The 21221-nt window shown below is 45.2% G+C and overlaps 1 protein-coding gene across 1 annotated transcript; it reads right to left on the bottom strand.

The window, feature by feature from the left end:
* Positions 1-321: 321 nt before the first annotated feature.
* ZFP91 (ZFP91 zinc finger protein, atypical E3 ubiquitin ligase) lies at positions 322-20918 on the bottom strand. The gene is made up of 11 exons (XM_062578033.1): positions 20563-20918; positions 19839-19864; positions 9825-10040; positions 9537-9573; positions 9097-9186; positions 8499-8621; positions 5906-5956; positions 5346-5424; positions 4890-5004; positions 4260-4359; positions 322-3915 (listed from the first exon to the last, which is right to left on the bottom strand). Exons 1-11 carry the CDS (start codon positions 20871-20873, stop codon positions 3405-3407), a joined length of 1659 nt encoding a protein of 552 aa, XP_062434017.1. The 5' UTR covers positions 20874-20918; the 3' UTR covers positions 322-3404.
* Between the last annotated feature and the right edge of the window lie 303 nt (positions 20919-21221).

Raw genomic sequence — 21221 nt, 5'->3', positions numbered from 1 at the left:
TGGGATCCCAGCAAGGTTGCCGACCGAACAGCACCGTTGCCACCTGGTGGCTACTGCAGAAAGCGCTGCTGCACCCGAGGGAGCCCCCCGAGGGGCGGCGAGGATGCCACCCGCTCCTCGTTCCTCACCCTCCACCTCCCCTAAGTCAGGCGCGAGGCCGCAGAGGGCCCAGCACACGGGATCCACCACACAGAGCTGCAGACAGAGGCACCTGGGGGTGCAGGCAGGCTAAGGGCTACGCTGACAAGTGTCCTAACTCTGCTTCCTCTTGCCTTCCCTCCCCACAACGTAAAAAAAAAAAAAAAAAAAAAAATACAGGGAAAAAATACAAAAAAGGTTTATTGCAAACTACTACAATAATTTATTGAAGCAAACTGCATGCGAGTGAAGGAGAGACATTGAGAGAAGGAGCAGCAGGAGGGCTGTGTCAGTCATAGGGATTGGAAGAGGAGCAGGCAGTTACACCAGTCTCTCCTGCACTAGGGGTTAGCAGGCTGTAGTTAGAGGACAGACAGGCAACTGGCCGAGACCAGAAAAAGAAAAAAGAAAGCTATGGGGGGGGGGGGGAGAAATGCATGGAGCAGCAGGGATCAGGAGGCAAAACTGCTGCTTCGCCCTATGTCCCACAAACGCAAGCAACAGCAAAGGCGTTGCTCTGCTGGGGACGGCCGCAGAACGTTGCGGCCTCCCCTGCCTCTAACCGGGTGCCAAGCATTGCGTCACCACAGGCGAGCAAGCTCTTGACCCAAAAGCGTTTTAGTGCCATCCTCAGAAAACAAAAGCCTAAGCGCTCCTTTTAGTGTTCTGTGCAAGGCTCTGTCTGCTCCACACTTCCCACCGGGTGAAGCAGCAGGGTAGGAAAGGCAGCTCCAGCAGAGCTACCAGCAGCTGGCTCAGTGACAGCACAGCCAACCCGCAGCACAAGAGCATTTCTACTCCTGGCAGCTGGGATCCGAACTAGGAGAAACATCGCTGCGCAAAAATGGGTTGGCTGGCCCCAAGCTTCCCCGGACAGCAGCCCCATGCCACTGGGGTAAAACAGTCAGAACTGTGTTTGAACACAACATGTTGTGCTGCAGGATGCTTCTGTTTGGGAAGGAAGGGAGGGAGGGGAGGGGCTGGCTGGCCACCCAAGAGCTTCTAGTTGGAAATCACAATATTTTGGCCTCCTGCAATCCAAGAAAGAGGTTGGATCTTCCCAGCTGAAGAAAGCGGTTTCAGTTTGATGCCATACCGCCACAGACCTGACACTGCATTGCCCCAAGAAACTCATGCTTGGGTGCACTGCAGCCCTCATGCTCATCTCCAAAATGGGCTCCCAGCTGGATGCATCTCCCTCACGCAAGCAAGGCACAATGCTCCTGCAGTGCAAGAGTGGGAGATGCCCATCCCCGAGTGTAAGACACCAGGGTTGCAGGCTTGTACAATGAACCACTCCAACCAATGCCAGAGGTGTTTCCACTTGCTCTAACAAAGATTTCAATGAGAGGACAGGGGTGTGGGGAAGGGGGGGAGGGAGAAACAACCCAATAAAAGCTATCTGGTTTGAGCCACAGTTGGATTTTCAGGTAGCATGGGAGATAGAGTCAGTTTTTCATTAAAAAAAAAAAAAAGGCAGCTTCCAATTAAATTCCATATTTTGCTGCCATTCTCCAAACACCAAATACCTGATTTTGCCTAGCAGCTTTGTGTTACAGACCAATTTAGCTGATCTTGTGCTTAGAGAAGATATTTCAGCTCTATTCCCAACCACATAAACCTGACCAAAAACAAACAAACAAACAAAGGTAAACAAAAACCCACCCAGGTTATTTTTCACCTCTTCCAAAAATGCTAAGAATTCAAGGCCACTGAGTCTCTACATAAAGTTTCAGGTAACAGAGCAAAAAGATACAAGCCTCAATACCAGAGACACATCATATGCTACACAAACACTTCCAAGGGCGCAGAGCTGTCCTAACTACACCAGTGGGTATTATTTGAACCACCATGTTTCATAGAAAATAGAGGTGCTTGTGCCTCTGGAGAACAGGGCTGCACAACACCCCTTGTCCATCAAACCAGAGCAGGAAGAGAAGCCAGCAGTTTCTACATTGGATAAACAAGTCTGAGACAACCATATCCAGCCTCTGCATCTGTGTCTTTGTCTAGACCCAGAAAGTGGAGGCAGAGTTGGATGAAGAGCAGGACATCCCGCACCAGTAAGCTGCTCACAGCTGCCCTAAGTCAAGAGAACAAGTTCCTGGCTAATGATGTTCTTCCCTGCAAGGCTAGGGAGCAGGGATGAGGCAAAAGAAAAAGAAGAGGCATTTAATGCAAGGAGTTCAGTGCGACCCGCAAGGGAGCAAGGCAAGAGCCAGCTGTTCCATCACTCACCTCATCCTCCCAGTTAAAACACTGTTGCAAAGAAACTGCAAATAGGCTCTTCTCCAAGGGCTCTTGTTCTACTCTGGAAAAGCTGCAATTTCAGAATGCTTTCTTCACCTCGGTTCTTCCCACTGCTGTTACAATGGCACAACTCATTCCCTACAACTCACTAGTGTAAAGGAGCCTACTGGGAAATAGCCCAAAACCTTCCTCCCTCCCCCAAGAGCATAACTAAAAAATATCGACCCTTTTATCAATAAATAAGGAATCTTGTTACCACAACACAAAAATGAAACACGTTCAAAGTGCAAATTACTGTTGTCAAACTGGGATGCTCCTCCTTGCCTCTCCCACGCAGGACTCCCGTAGCCCCCAGGCCTCTCCGAGCAAACATGATCTACAAGCCAGGGCGTTCCCTAGACTTTCTGCCAGAGACGGAGCAGAGGAGTGCGGTGCAGAGGGACATGTGCTGTTTTACAACTCACCCTGCTGAAGGGACCTAAAGTGCCAAGCCAAACTCCCAGCCCCAGGAGGAAGAGTGAGACTGCAAGGACCAGAGTGCAGTGATGCATAGAAGCTGGGACCACAGAGGGAGGAGGGAGCGCTAAGAAACTCGTTCAGAGCACAAATGCTTCCTAGTTTGCAAGTGGGCTGCGTCAAGGAGCCAGAAAGGCATCTGCTTTGGGGCAGAGCGAAGGATTTTGGCCGTTTCCCCTCCCTTGGAGAAATCCGTTGCTCAATCCAGCTTGCTCTGGTAATGGCAGCGTGTGCCCCTTTCTACAAAGGGGCATGGGGGGGGGGGAAGGGGAGGGAAAGAGAGAGGGGGGAGAGAGAAAGAGAGAGAGAGGAGAGAGAGAAGTGGCTGGGAGAAAAGAGGATGTGCTGTGATCCACGCTGGAGGGGAGCAGACCTTTCGGTTATTTACTAGTATTTAAGTTTTGTTTAACTTTTCTCTCTTTCAATAAGTTTCTCCATTTTTTTTTTCCTTTTAAATATAGAGTCCAAACTGTCCCAGCACCTGCATTGCTCCCCGCCCACTAGGGTCCGGTGGAGTCTGAATCTTCAATGAGCACCTCTGTGGTGGCTCCCAGGATCTCTGTGTTCATGACCAGCCCTTCCGGGTTTGTACTGCTGCCACTGCCCACAAAGAGCTTGCCGTCGGCCACGAGGCTCACACGCTCTGCCCCACTGCAGTACGTCTTCGGCATCCCGTCAGGGTTCAGCAGCAGGCAATCTGCTGGGGCAGTGCTTCCCAAGGGGTCAGGAAGAAGAGGGAGGCCCTGGCTATCGGTGGGTGGCGCAATGGCCTCAGGATTAGTGCCCAAGATGTCGGTGCTGGTGATCAGGGCACCTGCGTTGGCAGCCAGCGCTTCAGCGATAAGCACCTCTGGGTGGCTTTTGGCTTTGTGGGCCACAACGCTGTCCTTCTTCTCAAACTTCTTGCCACAAATATTGCAGGAGAACTGGTAGAAGGAGTCCGCATCATGCTTCTTCATGTGCCAGTTCAGGGAAGCCTTCTGCCGGCAGGTGAACCCACAGATCTCACACCTGGAGAAGTGAAGAAAGGAGAGGTCACAACATGGGGCATCAGCACACATCTGTGGACAGCATTAGCAAGGAGGAATGCCCAGGGAAACAGCAAGGCTCACAAAAATGGCATGTCACCACAGTGTATTTACAGAGGGTTTATTCATGCTCCTCAGATCTCTACCGAGACATTGCCTCAAGGAGCAGGTGAAACAACTAGCAGCAGCTCAAACACTCCTACAGGCGTGTGTTTAAAGAGAGTTGGCACTCCAAGAACAGATTCCAGCCCCATCTTCACAGCTGCTCCTGGTGCAGTCTAAGAATGGGCTTATCCATGGGTTACTCAAAGGAGGAGAGGTACTCACTGCAAGGGCTTCTCGCCTGTATGGATCATCCGGTGCACTGCCAAGTTATGAGAACTCTTGAATGCCCGGGCACAGTATTCACAGATATAATCCCTTTGATCTGAAAGGCAACATCAGTCTGAGCATTACTTGCCTGCAAATCTGCTCCCTTTCCCCCAGCTCACACATCATCAGTAAAGCCACCCACAAAGCTAGAACCAGAAGCTATCCCAGAACCAGAAGTGCTAGGAGGCCAGCAGACACAGTAAAGGAAGAGGTGCCTCTCAAGACACCAGAGCAGTGATCTGGAGTTAAGAGGCAATTAAGACTCTCCTTAGAGCTAACAATCCATTCTGACCAATACTGAAGAACTAGCAAGTTAAGATAAAACTTGGCTTGTTTTATCCCTCTATAGAATCCCTAAGTGACGCCTGTCAAAAAGTTAACAAAATCCTTTATAGCCCATTCCACTCTTCACCTTAAAACATGGTAACCCAGAAGGGAATAATACCGTGCTGCAAAGCAATACCATCTGCCTTAGCTTTACCTTCCCCAGAAGGCCTGGAGGCTTTTCAATTCCCCGCCCCCCGCTTCCCTCCTCTATTCACTGACCAGATGAGGAGCTTGGATTAAGGTCCCACCTCCCTGTACCTGTGTGGTGTTTGGCATGCCGCAGGAGCTGCTTCTGGAGCCGGAAAAGTCGACCACAGGAGGGATGGGGACACACATATTTCTTCTTCAGCAAGTGCTGGTACTTTATATGATGCTGAAAAAGGAGTGGAAGAGATTGTAAGCTCTCTCTTTACATGGCTAAGATATACTTATCACAGATGGCATCTCAGCAGGCCAGACTCCAGTCACTGACAAGACACCATCATACCACAAAGGCTTGGACCTTCAGCAATAAAAGCAAAATAAAAGCCAACCAAATGTGGGCATCTAGCAATAGGGCAGACACAAAGCCATACTTGGTCACAGTTTGCTATGACTAACGATGTCTGTCAAAAAGGCAGGGTTAGAAAGGAGCATTTCTGTGTCAGAGAAAGATCAGCTGCCTGTTGAAAGGCACGTCTGCCATTTGCAAGAAGTGGAAAAGTCTCAACCAACCTGTAGATAACGTGGGTGAGCCAAGACTGTGCCACAGCCTTCCATCTCACAGCGGACATACTGTATTGGAGGCTTCTTCCTAAGAAGTCAGGAAGAGAACAGGCAAAGAGGTCAGCTGGCATGTCTGAAGCCAGAGCAGCAGGAAGATAAATGACCACCGGCAGCTCACCAGTGATGTGAGAGCAAGGGATTGCTGTTTCAATATTCCCATGTGAGCAGTGCTGACAGGGACCTCTCTGCTCCCAGCACCACTCAAGGGCTCTCACCAGAACCCTAAGAAAACCCCAGCACAGACAGAGCTCCAAGCCACTTCCCCCCAGATGCTGCCAGTCTAGGCACCAAGTGAGAAGGAAAAAAATTGCTCAGTTGAAAGAAACCAAACCATATCCTTGGAAAAGAGAGGGCAAGAAAAGCAGGAAAGTCAAGGCATGCTACTGCGTTTTCGCTCCCTTTAAATGGAGATTTCTATGATGTGCAAAAGCAATGGCTTTGAGACAGCTAATATCTCAGTGTAGGGAAGCAGGTCTTCAGAACAGAAATGAGTAGAGGGTATCACTTACCTCCTCTTAGGCAGCCTGGGGCTCTTGTCATCCTTTCTCCTTCTTCCTCTCCTGTGATAGGGTTACAGAGAAAAGCATGAAAGAGGCTTCTCTACATAGGTACCAGGCAGAGTTGAAAAACATGAGCATATTATATTGAGTAAAGTGTTGTTTACAAGAAAATATTACCAGTTTAAAGCAAAAGAAAGCACAAGTGAAAGGATGCATGTAGGAGGAGAATAAGTTTTCTTCACTATCACAATGGATTTTGAATTAGGTCTTATGCGTACAAACACAACCAACCAGACCCTAATACAATACAATATCCAGAGACTGTACCAGAGGGCCATGCTATAAGAAATACTAAAGAACTGTTCCAGACTCTAAGGCTGAAAGATAACATTGCACCCAGCAGGTCAGAATTCAACAGCCATTTGGTCTGGATCAAAACATCAGAAGAATTTCTAGGGTAAAGCTCTTGAAGAGGGCAGGTTCCCTAAGGAAGGTAATTAGCCAGGCCTTCATGCAAGCTGTTTCTGTGAGCCCTGAGCATTATACACAGAATACCACCCCCCGTGGAGCAGTGATTCTCACCTTTCTGATCCCAAGGTCACACTTTTTCCTACATGACTTTTGATGGTATGCCACATACCACAAACCTCCCTGCCCCTGCTAACACAGTTGGGCTGTGGCTGCATGACCAGCTACTGGGTCTAGCATACAGCACATTTTTGAACAGCACTGGCTTAGAGAAATTAATTCAAACGTTTCTCAGTCCACCATTCACAGTTGTGCAAACAACAGTAAACAGGTACCAGACAACCACAGGCCCAACAGGCTGCAATTAAAAATTACCATCTCTCCTGCTGCAATGGAATGAGGAACAGCTATTACAAAAAATGCTCAACCATGTGTCACATGCTTCATATTTTTATTTTAAACCTGGAACTGTCCAAACAGTTGGTGATCTTGTGATAAAATTCAGCTCTTTCTTGGCTGCATATCAGCACATGAGAATCTGCCCTTATAATTTACTGCTGCAGACAGTTAGCAAGCTAATGCTTCATTAACTGCAAGGTCTAGAAAAAAAAAATCAGTCAAGTGTAACCTGGATGCAGATCAGAGGAAGGCAACATTTAAGACATAAATGTTTTATGTAGTTAGTTCACACAATCCTTCCCACTTCCTAATGCATTTTTCTAAACACATGATTTTGCCATCCTAGTTCAGAATTGATGGCGCCCTCTTACTTCCTCTGTTCTGTTCAGTAATATTTTGTACCCTCTGCAAAATACCATCCTGCGGCTGGGAAGAACTGGATTAAATGATCTAAAAGCTATTTTACCTCTGAATTAACTGTCAAAACAAAACCTTTTGCTCTGAGCAGACAGACGTGTGTTTACATGTAAAATGTCACCCTCCTGAGCAGTGAGCACCTCCCGAAACAGTGAGTCTGCTTAATCACATTGCTGCACTGAGACATTTACAGCAGAGATCAGGTTTTCTAGAGTGCACTGAAGTATCATTATTGATTGTAAGGCCACAACAGTAACAAGTTGAATAGGCACTCAAAATTCAAGTCAAGCCTTCAGAAGAGGCAGTGGGTTTTACTATGCACAAAAGTAGCATCTGATCCAAAACCAGAACATTAAGCCCCAGAACATCATTTTCACTGGGGGCAGCGGGGAGGAAAGGACACAGACATCACAACAACAACAAAAAAAAAGAAAGAAAAAGAAAAGAAAAGGAAAGAAAAGAAAAGAAACGACAAAAAACAACCACACACCTCAAAAGTATCCATGCCCTTATGCTTCTCCAACGTAAGTCTGCCCTGCTGCAGTTCGGAAACCGCATGAGCCTTAAAAAGGCTGCAAAGCATCATGAGCCAGTAGAGGGAGCCCTACTTGCTTTCATTTCTCACAGAGAAGCTCAAATACAAAAACTGCTTTTTCACACTATCCCAAAGAAAGGCTTTGATACAGGGATATCAGTCCAATTTACCTCAGTTGCTAGGAGAGCTTCAGTGTTGAATTCAAGTGACAACATACCTAGAATTTTGAGGCCCCACCCACAGAACAGGGGTAGTATGAGGTAGTTATTTGTTTTTCAATTCTCCAAAAGAAGCCACAACACAGCTATTCTTTCCTGAGCTCTAGTATGTCAGTCCCAAAGATAAGAAAGGGACACTTCCCATGCAACATATGTAAAAAGCACTCCCAGGTCTGCCTCTATGTGCACAACAGAAGAGATCGTTTCCCAGACTGCCTTTCTGTGAGTCTAACAGACTTCAGACCTCACAGCTGAAGCCATTTTTTTTAATTCACCAAAGTATTTTATGTTTTGTGGCCTTATGCAGGTAGGCTGACTAAACCACAGGACGGAACAACTCAGCTTAAACTAAATGAAAACACCAGTTTTTATTTTCCTCACCCAACATGGGCAAGATAGCAGAAAGCAGGACTTGAAACAAGAAGTTCTCCCCTACTACCATTAAGGCCTAAAAGGTCAAAAAAATTCCATCATTCCTACTTAAAGTGCTAAGGGAAAGACAGAGGGAAGCCAACAAAACATACACTGCTCAGAACAATTAATTTGCAGAGTGCATATTACTCACTTCCTTGGTGGTTCTTCATCTTCCTGAAACTCACTTTCTTCTTTCACCTCCACTTTAATCTCTTTCTGTTTCTCTTTTTCCTCCTTCCCCTTGCTAGCTTTTCTTCTTTGCTTTGGAGCTTCCCTGCAAAGGTACAAACACAACGTATACCAACACTGAGCAGAAATCTCCAGACCAGCTGCATCTATGCTGCAACACCCTCTCCTACTCTTGGTCTCTTTTAAATACCTCTGGCTTGCTGTGAAGGATTCTTCAACATTGTATTAGCACAGAGGGCTTCTCCCCTCCCATACTCCTCTGGTCCTCTGCTTTTTACAAGGAATTAAAAAAAGAATAGAATTCGCATCTGCTTATCAAGTGCCATTTCCAATGACAAGTACAAACAAGGATTAAGGAAGAACCTGCCAGCCAGCAGGAGTCTAAAGGCCTAAGTCCATTAGTGAAAAAAGTATCCTGTTGGCTGTAGGCAATGGGGACACTATGCCCAGTGGGAGCTATTTTACCTCAGCAACTAGCATAGGTTCTTTGGGTCACATTAAGCTAGTTACCACAACTGTTTTGGTCTAAAAATCCAGTAAATACATAATCCAGTGCATACTTTTCTAAGTGGGGCTTGTAGGTTTCATCTCTTGGGTCATCTTTGAAGGGAACTTCTTCCTCACTGATGAGCATCTCCTCCTCCTCATCACTGCCAGTAAAAGAGAACAGACAAGTTTAACAGCAGCAGCTTAAGGACTCTTGGAAGAGCATGCATGTACTACCTCCCAGGATGGGAAAGTCACTGTTACACAGCTTTTTCTCATCCAAGGTAACTGAGGAAAGCTGATGGTTTGCACTAACTAAGGAAAATGATGACAGCCAAAACAAACAGGCTAGGCAGAGCAGTCTCCTCTCCTCAACCCACCCAATTACAGCACCTACTGCAGAAGGTGTGGGGAGGGAGGCAATACAACACCACACACCCCACCCCCAACCCTATATTTTCCCCTTCCTGAAACACTTCACAGGAAGGAATATCACAAAGTAAGACCCTCCTACCTGATTCCTGCTGGAGACTGATGCTCTTCTGTGATCTCTGAAAGGAAAAGTCACCATTAGATTTCAACCTGTGTTCGCTACAGTGAGCTCATCTGTCTCAAGATACCCTCTGCCGACATTCAGCACCAGAAGCTACTCGTGACCAAGAGGCATCATGCCTCTACCAGCCACAGTCACGTACAGCTCAGAGTTATACCCTTGTCCAGCTCCCTCCCCTAGACAGGGTTTTTAAAGGCTCCCAAAACCTGACTATCTCAAAGCACTTTCACGCCAGGGCTTCCCACATACCATATTCAAGCTGGTCCGTGTTTGGTTCAGACTTGCAGATGAGCTGCAGAGAACCAGTCTTAGATCTGGAGGCACGGGAATTCTCCGTTTCACGCTGGCGGGCAGCAGTCGCTGATCTGCTACTGCGCCAGCTTCTGCTGGGCCTGGCCGTGCTGACAGGAGAGCTGTGGCTAAGAGCACTGGAGACTTCCTCCTCTTCTTTCTCTTCTTTGGGATCTGAAACATTCATTGTAATCTCATTAATAATAATCATAAAGCCTATCATTAATTCACATCCTTCTCTGCTGAATGCTGCTGAACTGCAGAACTTCCTTCTTAATTCTGACACGGGAGACCACTATCTACTATTTGGAGCCCAACTATGACAAGTGAGACAGGACACATTCCAGGACCTTACCTCAGCAAGCCTTCATTTAAAAGGCTGATCACATTTCCTACTGCCTCTAACTAAAGAGGCAAATATTTTAAAAACAGCTTGCATTTTCTCTGATAAAGGCTTAAGATTATTTGCTGGCTTTGATCTCCCCTAAGCACTGCAAAACAGACACTCACCACAAACCTTTTGTAACTGCTTTCTGAAAGACCAGCTTCGAAGTCGGCCCACATTAAAAGTCATGTTTGGAGAATCTCCCAAACATAAATTTGATCAAAAACGTATACCTCGTAACAATCCTGAGGAATCTCAGATGGATGTTTCTGATACCACGCTAAGGCAAAAAGCATAACAAGCACTGTTAACTGGAGGCATTTTCACTCATTTCTAGTTTCTACAGATGGTTTGCTTTTTGGCTGATTTTCAGACATATTTTGGCAAGAAAACAGGACTGGCTAGAAATGTCTATGTGAGCAAGTTTATCCTCTGAAAACTAAGATTTCCATGTATAGTTCACTTGATTTTTTTCACTTGCCATAACATTGGCCCTTAACAAACCAAGCACCTTTTGATATTTCACAAATCCTGATGCACTATGACCCACCCCATTTTACTTGCGTCCGTTTATATTACTAGCTAGTTCCAGGTGGAATTCAGTTGCCTAAGCATCAGCAGAGAACACAGCTGAGATGTAATGCAGTGCCAAATGGATCTGCTGGCAAACTCTGGGCAAAGTCCTCTAAGATTGGGCTGGGAAGACCCTGGGATTCCTGGTGAAAAGCAAACTACGCATCATGAACTAGCAGTGTGCCCTTGCAGCTAGGGGGGGCAACAGCATCCACAGGAGCACCGTCACTATGAGGAGGGACAAGGTTATCTCCCTTTACTTGGCACTCTTGAGACCTCATTTGGGTACTCCTTCCAGTTTCAGCCTCCTATGACAAGGAGAGTGTCAAACTGGAGCATGTCTATCAGGGACCATCACCAAGATGGTAGGGGGGTTGAAGCCTTCCCTTCTTTCTTCCTTCCTTCCCCAAGCCCAAATTAACAAAACTGGAATAATCCAGCATTTGGTTGAAAAACCTGCCTGGACTATAGGATATGAGGTATTGCAAGCTCAGTGTGAAACAACAATCAAGTTCAATTGATACAAAGTCAGCTTCATCATCAGAGCCAGAATTAGGACTTTTTGACTTTGTGGTTCTGCAAATCTTAACGTGAATTATGATTGCTTTACTCTTTTAGTCTCAATCATGAGCATCCTCAGTTTGAGTGCTAAATCAAAGCCTCCAAAGACACTCTGGGACCATTCTCTAGACATTTACCCAACCACTACCATTCTATCAGTGTTAACACATACTGATGCTCTTGAAAAACATTTATGCCTTTGGAAGATCTAGGCATAAGGCTGGCTTCTTAGCAAAAAGTAATATCTTACAGACTAAACGTAGAACAGAGATGAGAAAGATCTTCCTCAGAATACATTTCAAAGTACACCCAAGGCACCACTAACTTAGCAATTGTGCTCTATTTCTCTGAAGCGAAGGTGTTTAAGTAAGCCTTCCTACATGATTTCTCACTTTCTCCTCTGCTTCAGTGTGTCTAAAATTCTTTCTTTTTTTAAAAAAAAGAAGAAAATGCTGTGAATACCTTTGTACCTCCAAGAAAACATAATTAGGAGAAGCACAAAATATTTATTTTGCAACAAAATTTGAAAAGTAGTAGTAGTTTAAAATCACTACAGTCCTAGACTTCACCTACAGTGGGCACAGACACAGCTGCCTGTGCAAGGGTCAGAGCTGCACCATGCAAGCTACACCTGCAAAGCATTCAGCTGCAGTAACAGGTGAAACCATAGTGTTCGCTAAGACTTTTCCTCAGACCCAAGACTGCAAAACAAAATTTATTTTCAATCTAGGGATTTAATACCTTAATTAAAATAAATTTAACATCTCTTTCCCACAACTCCTTTTTTTGGGGGGGGGGGAAGGGGGAGGGCCTCGCTGCCCCTAAAAAAAGACTAAATCCAGAGACAACAGGTTTTGAGAGAAAAGCAACACCTCCTTCCTCTATTCTCTTTCTTACACACTTGATACAACATTAGACCTAACCTCAATCCTCTCACTGAAGATTTGGGCAGCTGTGTCCTTGTCTCTCTCTCCCCGGTGGAAGGAGTCAAGAGATGCCCACCTCTCTCAATTGACTAAACAGGGACCTTACAGTCATTTTCAATCCTGTCTTGGGTAGCACACTTAGCATAGTTGAATCTAAGCCCCGTGGATGAATACAGTATTACCACTTTCCTCTCACAAACATCTTGACATAGAAAGCCGCATTCCTCAGATAGCAGGATTTTGCTAGTGGCACCAAGAAGCATGAGAAATAATATTTATTCCATGAAGCTTATTACAGATGATCAGGCTCTGTTCTTCAAACAAGAAAGATTGTTGAATCTCTCGAGACCGAAAGAAAAACTCTCCATTCAAAAGACTGCACTTGAATCTGCATTTGAAACTGCATGTACTTGTTAACACCACTAACTCTGTCTAGTAGCAATTTCTGAGGAAGATTCCTGTCCTCCCAGAAGACAGGCAGAAAATGGATTGTAGGCCAACATCCTGTTATTTCATTATAAGTGCCAACAGCAGTGGCGGACACCAGGTCATAGGAACTCAGACCTCCAGGAGGACTAACGAACACGCGAGATGCAAGGACAGGTAGCAAGGCATTCCCAGTGAGAGGAAAAAAGCAGCAACAAGCATTCACTTTTCAGATCAGCTGTTGCAGAACAAATTATATTTTCATTTTGGCAGCTGTCTGCTGGACAATCAGCACATGTAGCCTCAAGTTGAGGCTCTCCACTGTTGCCTCTTGCCTGAATGATCTTCCACAGGGGGCAACAGGAGCTATGACTTAACAGAACAAGAAACACCTCCATGCTCACACTCCTCTGCAACTCGCTGATGCTGACATCATTACCTACCTACCTCATTCAGTATCCTCTGCAGAAGTTAGATTCAGGAAATGAGTGGATGCCTGCATCTTTACGAGAAATCATTCAAGAGAGATTAGAAAATCCATTTTTTAAAGTCCTACCAGTCCTTCTGATCTTTTGGCTCTCTGGATTTTTCCTGCACTTAACTATCCCTTAATCAGGTTACTTCCTGATAATTAGCTTTTGTTTCGAGCTACTTTTGCCATTCTACCAATTCCTCACAGTGGCCTTTAAATGAAACACCCTATTGTCCAGTGCAGAAAACTTTATAAATTAGAGTGAAGGAGCTGCCTTAATACAGTGGTCTGTGAAGAAAATGTCAGTCAGGAAGGGAAAAAAGATGGACCTCTGAGAGGAATCTAGGTACAGAGTTGTCATGGAGTGTGTTTGTATAAGAAAAAGAAGGCTCCGGAGGCCATTCTGCTTCTCAGAGCATTCCCCAGTGATGCTCAATCTTAACCTAGCTGGTCATCACAGATTTGCATTTCAGGCAAGCGACACAGATGTATTCCCATCCATGCCTTATACTTCCACCTTTGGAGCACAGCACGCAAAGTTACTGTACCAGAGAAGACATTCCTATCTCAAAACCCACATCATATTTTCTTATATATACTAAAGTTGCCACAAACCAAAATGAAAGGGCTAAACACCAAAGCATAGCTGCTGTTTTCCAGACTTGGGCATAAATGCACCCTTATGAATCTCAATTCCTCCTGATATCATAAATCTATGTTCCAAACTGCAGACTCACAGGAAGCCAGAGACTGGTCTACTTTTGCTTTCTCATGCTTTGTTTCTTTCTTCATTTGCAGCCATGTCATTCCCTAATGCCACAGCACTTTCTTTAGCAGAACAGGGTGCTTATTGCCTCTTTTTACCTCGCTAGACATAAGAAGTGTTAAGCATGTGGCTGATAACAGGCAGCAAGCTGATGAGGGCCTGAGCAGTAAATATGCATACCTGACAGCCAACATCTCAATTTGCCTTTTAAGCAGTAAAGAAAAACAGAAACAAAGTCCCAGATCAATTACTCATCAAAAAGAGCAGGGAAAGCCAAAACCAACTACCATTTATCTCCTGAAAAATTAGTAAGAGGAAGTAACTTTTAGGACCTGCCTGATCATGCTGTGTCCATTGCTTTCCTTCTATCCTCATTCCTCTAATACCTTGCAAATCTAGTGTCTACATTGCTACGCATTTTGGGGAAGGCAAGCAGGTAGCCAGAGAACAAGACCCAACTTACCCCCTTCCCTACAGGAAAGGGGCACAGAAATAATGCTAGTTCCTATGCCATTTTGTGAAGCTCTCTCTGCTAGCTATCCAGCATGTGCAGCACCAGTTGGAGATACCACCAGCCTCAGGTTTTGCTGGGGGACAGCAGATGTGGAGCCATCAGAAGCAGTGTGTCTCGCTTACTTCTGCTGGCTGACTGCACAACTTATAAAAGGCTGGTTTATGCTGAGCTTACAACAGAGGTGCCATGCATTGCTATGCACCAGTTTTGCTCTATTGGCAACTCGAGTATCCATTCTATTACCCTAAGAAATGGAAGAGGGAATTGTTTGGGACTCCACGTTATTTCTGCTCGCCACATTGGTTTAGATGTTTGAGCTTTTACGTATAAATCCACTTTCAGCCTGAAACAGCCTTCATTAGAGCTCAAAAGAAAGCTTGTTGCAATAGAATATTCATCTCTTTTTGACATTACAATAGTAAGAAATACTCATGCCATTTTATCTATTCCGTTCCTACTTCTTGATGTACAGAAAAGGTTTCATTTTTTTTCTTTCATTACATATAAGAAACTTTCTAAATTTTGATTTACAAAATATTTGAAAGCTTTTTGCTAACCCTGCACATCAGATACTTTCAGAAAATACCTGTGCACACTGAAGTGAAAGGAAAATAAATCAACTATACATTATTAAGTTACAACATGACTATTATGAAAAGAACTGCATCACAATAAATATATAGCTATTAGACTGTGACTCAGATTTAACACAGTACCCATAGGACACACAAGGCATTAAACATTGCATTTTATAAACAGTACAGCCAAAAATCAAAACTCAGGAAAAAAAATTCTAGTGTAAACCTTTATCTGAACCACTTCCCTTAAGAAAAGCTGTAAAACTGTACACATGGGACACAGGAAAAACCTTCACTGAAGTCAAAATAAATTTTAGCAATTTGAGTTATTCAAATTCAGCACATTTTTAGAAGGTTTGATTTTAATGACATTTCTCTTTCAAAAAAAAGACAAATTTCTAAGGACAAGCAGTCATTATCAAAGAAGCGTGAAGCTTTAAGAATGCAATATAATATAATGCTAGTTATCTATACTACAAGACTATTCTGTACAACTCCAACCGTAGAGTTTTCCTTTTCTAAGAAAAAAAAAATTGTGAAACCTTCAGTTTTTCCCAATGGACTACTACAAAGTAAGCTTGTATTTGCCACTCAGTTACTTTCATACTCCCTGAAGAAACAGTTCTGTGACTTTCCCTCTCTCCCCTTGAGCCTTCAAACCACAGCTTGAAAGTCTCTGTGGTAGAAGAACGACCAAAATGTTAGATGCCCAAAGTACAATTTACAATAATTTTGTACCAAAAGACCAGAAACAAATCACCAAGACAATTCCCGAAATATGTGAGCATCTAAAAACAGTATTCCTCATGCATAACTCCTTCCCCTCATTTAAAGCACACTTTCTATAACCACAAATTGAAGTACATAAATGCTGCTGGAATGGTCCTCCAGCCCACACTGGCCTCAGACTTCAGTCACTGTGAGAATTCCACATTCACCTCTAAATTTTGTTAAGGCTGTGCATAAAGAGGTTGAACAAAGATCTCCAAAAAAAACTTCTGTTTTGACAGCTCACTTCCAAGGATGTGGATTCTCCATGCACATACCACTAAGTATCCTTTTGCTCACAGCTTAAAGCAAAGGCTTCACGTAGCTCTGTTTTACTTAAGTCTGCTCTCCACCTTTCAACAGTACATTGTTATGCAGCTGCACACCTAACAGCATTTAAAGAATCTTGTTGGATACAATTCTTACTGTTGCAAGGAAAGTATCAATACAAACTCAAAGTCCTATGATGAAAACATGCAACAAAAATAGCTTGCCTGCAGCAAGCATCCACACCAAGCATGCTCCACCTGTGTTACAGGAACGGAGCAGTATTAAATGCAGAGATTTGGCAATCTGAGTTTTCATTCATGGCCTATTAAGTTTGTGCAAATGCTTCTTCCCCACCCCTTTTCTTTTACTACAGGGAAAAGTAATCTTCTTGTAGCCAAAATGCTCTAAAACCTTGGAGACAAAGAGCATATGGTTTCTGAACACTGTTGAACAGGGACTCCACCATTAAGCACAAATCTAGCATCTTTACATTTTTGTATTGTAGTTATCTAATTCTGATGGCTCACATTTTCAATTTTGTTATTCAGACAAGCATTTTTCTCTCTTCTCAGCTGCCACATAAGTCAGCCACAATTCCAAAACTCTTTCCATAATAGTTAAACAATTAATTTTACTGTTTTTTAATGACCTCTCAAACCATAACCAACTGAAAGATTTCATTCAATCTCTTAAATACAGTTACTAAACAGGAGAGGTAAAATGTTACGAGTGAATCCAGTCAGAAACTTGTTTGGGTGTAAAATTAAATCCGAGAAGTAAGTTTCATTTGCTTCAAAACATAACTTCAAGAGTCAGAGTAAGTTCAGTTCTAGAAGGACATGACCTGAAGCATATTCATTAATCCTATAATCCAATAATTAATATTATTTAGGCCTAACTAAAATGAAAACTATTTCCACAAGAATATGTAATGTTGTAGGAAGTCAAATATGAATTATATTACACGGTTTAAAAACAAACTCATGTAGCTAAAGTTAATATTAAATGTTCTACTTACATAATTAATATTTCTATAGAACGACATTAGGAAAACACAGCAATTGCCTGACTAAGCAGATAAAGCAGGAAATACAATAGGTATGGCTGACTTTGCAACTGCCTTCTTGCACGCCAATGGGTAACAATCATTCCAACTCTACACAATACACACCTTCGACTTTAACCTTCCTGTAATCTTACCATCAGATCTGCACAGATGGACCTTTGTGCCACTGCTCTGAAGTCAATGAGCAAAAAAGCCCTCTGATCCCACAACTCTGTACAGAAGAACATAAAACTTGACGAGTCACTTTCACTGTTACAGCAGTTCTTTTACAATCAAGAGCATCAATTTAGTCGCTACTGCACCCATCACCTATAAACTTCCTCTAGCAACAGCAGCACTGGTGATTTCACATCAACATGTGATTCTAAGCACAAGGCAACTACCTACAAAACTTACTGAACAAATTTTGATGCATTAAGGTTTACATTTCTCTGATGGACAAACAGGATGTCATGGTGCATCCATGTTACTGGATACATTTCACTTCCATAAACTATTTGTCCAGCAGACAGAGGCTACTGATAATGGCAAAGCTCATGTAAATTTAATATTCAAAAGTAGATATAATATTTTATAGTACAGGATAACAGCATAATGCAAATCATTACGCAAACCGTGGAAAGAGAATTAAATTCCATGTCAGAACCCAAGTCAGTAAATCCTAACACTAAATTCAAAGATTTCATCAGAACCCCTCAACAGATCAACAGTTTTACTGGATTTCTTCCTCAATCCAGCTCTTCTCAAGGGTGAAAAGATAAACTGTGTTTTCCTTTTCAGAATTCCAGAGGTTTGCTAGCTACCAAAAACCCTGCAAGGGAAGTTGCAGCTTGCTTGCTAACACCTGACTAGACTTTTTTTAAGCATTTTATCCTGAATGGCTAAGGGGTTGGGGGCAGGGTTTTCGTCTGCATATTGCATGACCCATGTGCCGAAGCAGACACCTTTATTAACTCTCATTTCCACATCTTCCTAAATAAGCCCAAGTGTGCAGCATGAACTCCATCTAGCATGTGCTTGGGACAGACACAAGAGTGCCATTCCCACTTACAATGTATTTTAAGTAGCATGGGGGGGACACACTCAACCAAAACAGATGTTTGGAATAAAACTACTCATTTTTCAGTAATGTCAGATTTCATGCATACATTGATGCTATCCTTTTCAACTACGAGGCTAATCATTAAAAAAAAAAAACAAAAAAAAAAAACAAAAAAAAACACACCACACACACAACACAAGAAATTCAATAAATACTTTTTCCATTCTTGCATTTAAGGGCAGCTGAATCATGCAGAGCCCAAAGTTCAAAAAGGCAGACAGACACCAAACTTGGGAAACTATGGATTAAGATTTGCCACTTCCAAACAAGACCCAAGAAATTGTAGTTAAAAAAAAGAGAGACTATTCTGCCAGGTCTCCAGCACTACCACATAAGCATTTCTACCTAAGGGTACTCAAAACACTAGGAGTTACCAATAAAATATTTGATGGTAACACATCTTTGTACATACATTAAACAGCAACCTCGTGCCTTTTTACACATTTCAGCAACTTCACTTTATCTAGGGGGTTGAAGTTGTAACAATACTCTGCCCATTAGACACTTTACAAGTAAAAAGAAAATATGCATAAGTGGAGGGGTCTGTGCTAAACATACATCAGTTAGCTCTCTGTTTTGGCTTGCAAAAATACACCTTGCCAGGCAGAAATGTGGCAGATTGCAACACCTAAATGGAAGGAAGTTACAGAATCAGAGAAACGAAGTTAAAAAGTTAGAGAATCCTAAGTATAAAAGCTGCCTTCAAGTTTTAAGATACAAAAGCCTGCAAATAAGAACTGAAAAGCTCCAGCAGAAAAAAAAATGAATTTATCTGTGTGGTATATAACCTTGTTCCTAGCTATTTTATCCTGTGAGAATTCCCCAGCACAGATCAAAAACACCATCACAAAGTCTTACCCCCCCCCCACCCCCCCACTTTTTGGAACTGTTTCAGAAGTTACTAGAGAAGGAGCAAAGCCTACTATTTTTCTATGGGAAGCTGTGAAACGGATGCACAGGATTCACAGAGTTTGCACTGCAGGAACAAAAGTTCTGTTCCTTACCACAATACCCTGCAACTAGTGCCTTCCTGACTAGATCCAGCAAGCTACTGCCATCTCTCCCCCCACAAAAACATCTCGTGTTCACCCCTGAAGCCATGAGCATAAGGAACCCACCATTCACTAAATACAGACAGGCTAGACAAGAACAAACATAAATATTTGAATGCACTTATTTCCACATATCTTTCACATCTTCTGTGGACTAGCACCTGCAATGTGACAGCCACAGAGGCACAGGCAGACCTGGCTTTTGTAACCTGTTCAGGACCACTGGCTAACAAGAGCTGTCAAACTACTTGGAACCATGGTCTCATTTTTTCACAGAGAAAGCAATACCCTAGTGGTTATTTGGAAGAATAAGTTTTTGTACATTGGCACATGAACATCAACAGCAGCTTATCACAGTCCCACAGTCTTAAGAAGAACCTTGGAAAGAAACTGTAAGTGACCAAGCAGCCATTCTTTAAAAGGAAGATCCAACAGCTGTTTGGCTACCTTTGTGGGAAAGCCCTGATTTTCTGGAAGGAACACAACAGTATGAATAAGTAATTCAGCTCTTACCTTTACCAGCTGCTTTATCTGTGCACCTGAAAAAGTTTAAGAGTAAAACATAAGAGACAGCTTCTACAGTATGGCAGCAGAAAAAAAATGAGTTATTCACATGTGGAGAATGAGCTCTAATTCCACACTGTGGGGACAGACCTGTTTCCTCCTTCTCAAAATGCTGACTTCAACCCTTTTTATCAGCATGGATTATTTCATCCAGAGGAAGCGGCAATAAACTGATGTATAATAATACATCAGCAAAAGCCTAGCCATACACACATCCGTTATGTCTTAATCTGATGGGGCTTTGTCATTTGTACAACCCCGACTATACTATCAAGTGCTCTGGGCGTACACGTGCGCACAGCCAGCTTCTTGATCCAGAAACAAAACTGCGTTGAGATGTGGTCAGCTCCCCGCAGGACAACACACTCAGTCGCATCCTTCCAGCGCTGCCTACGGCGTGAGGAGCACGACGGCAGCAATCGTTTCTCCGTGCCCGGGGGCGGTTCACACCGACGGCGCCCACAGCTCCGCTTCGCACCCGAAAGCGGACGCCAGGCAGGAGGGCGCAGGACGAGCCCGGCCGGGGCAGGAGCGGGTGAAATGGGCCTAGCTGAGCACCGCCGCGGAGGTGCGGAACACCCGGCTGGCCTCGGGGAGGCGACCCGGCCCGCGGCCGCCCTCCCTCCCCTCCCTCCCCGAGGCGGGCCGGGCCCGGCGGCCGCCGGGCACTCACCCAGCCCGAGGGGCGCCCTTCTTGGCAGCGGGCGGCGTCTCGGCGGCGGGCTGCTCGGCGGCGGGCCGGGTCGCGGGGCTGCGGCGGCGCCGGGGATACTCGGCCTTCCGGCGGCGGGAGGCGGCGGCGGCGGCGGCTCCCCCGGCGGCGCGGCTCCGCTCCCGGCCCCCCCGCAGCACCCGGCTGCCCGCAGACTCCTCCCCCTGCTCGGCGGCAGGCGGCGGCGGGCGGCGGCGGCCCGAGGGCGGTCTCTCGGCCGGTGCCGGCGGCTGCTCTTCGGCGCCCCCCGGCTGCTCCGTGCCCGCCGGCATCGGGGCGGCGAGCGGAGGGGCCGCAACAGCTACTCCCCCGCGCTCCTCCCGCCAACCCGCCTTCCCCTCGCCGCCGCCGGCGCGCCCCACCCCCCGCTCAGCCGCAGCCAATCAGCGGCCGGCGGCCGGCTTCATGCGGCGCCTCCGCCCGCCCCACCTTCGCCCGGCGCCCGCCAATCCGCGGGCGGCAGGCGCAGAGAAGGCGGGCGGCCCCGCCCACCCGGCCCCGCCTCCCCGCCGGCCCCCGCCCTCTCGCCCTTCTCCAGCGGCTCGCGCACCGCCCGGCCAATCGGCGGCCCGGCACGCAGCCTGGGCTCGCCTCCTTCCCCCTCCTCGCGACCAACCAGG

Source organism: Rhea pennata, chromosome 5 (assembly GCF_028389875.1).
Source record: "Rhea pennata isolate bPtePen1 chromosome 5, bPtePen1.pri, whole genome shotgun sequence".
Classification (NCBI taxonomy): domain Eukaryota; kingdom Metazoa; phylum Chordata; class Aves; order Rheiformes; family Rheidae; genus Rhea; species Rhea pennata.
Note: the sequence above shows the minus strand (reverse complement) of the source record. Positions and strands in the feature narration are given on the sequence as shown.

Bases quoted from the DNA above. Each gene is read 5' to 3' on its own strand.
- ZFP91 (XM_062578033.1), bottom strand. From the start codon at position 20,873: ATGCCGGCGGGCACGGAGCAGCCGGGGGGCGCCGAAGAGCAGCCGCCG. The intron at 8,622-9,096 runs GTATGCACTGGA...GTACCTTTGCAG, and splicing joins TACAAGCCCCACTTAGAAAA to GGAAGCTCCAAAGCAAAGAA. The intron at 5,425-5,905 runs GTAAGTGATACC...CTGACTTCTTAG, and splicing joins CCCAGGCTGCCTAAGAGGAG to GAAGAAGCCTCCAATACAGT.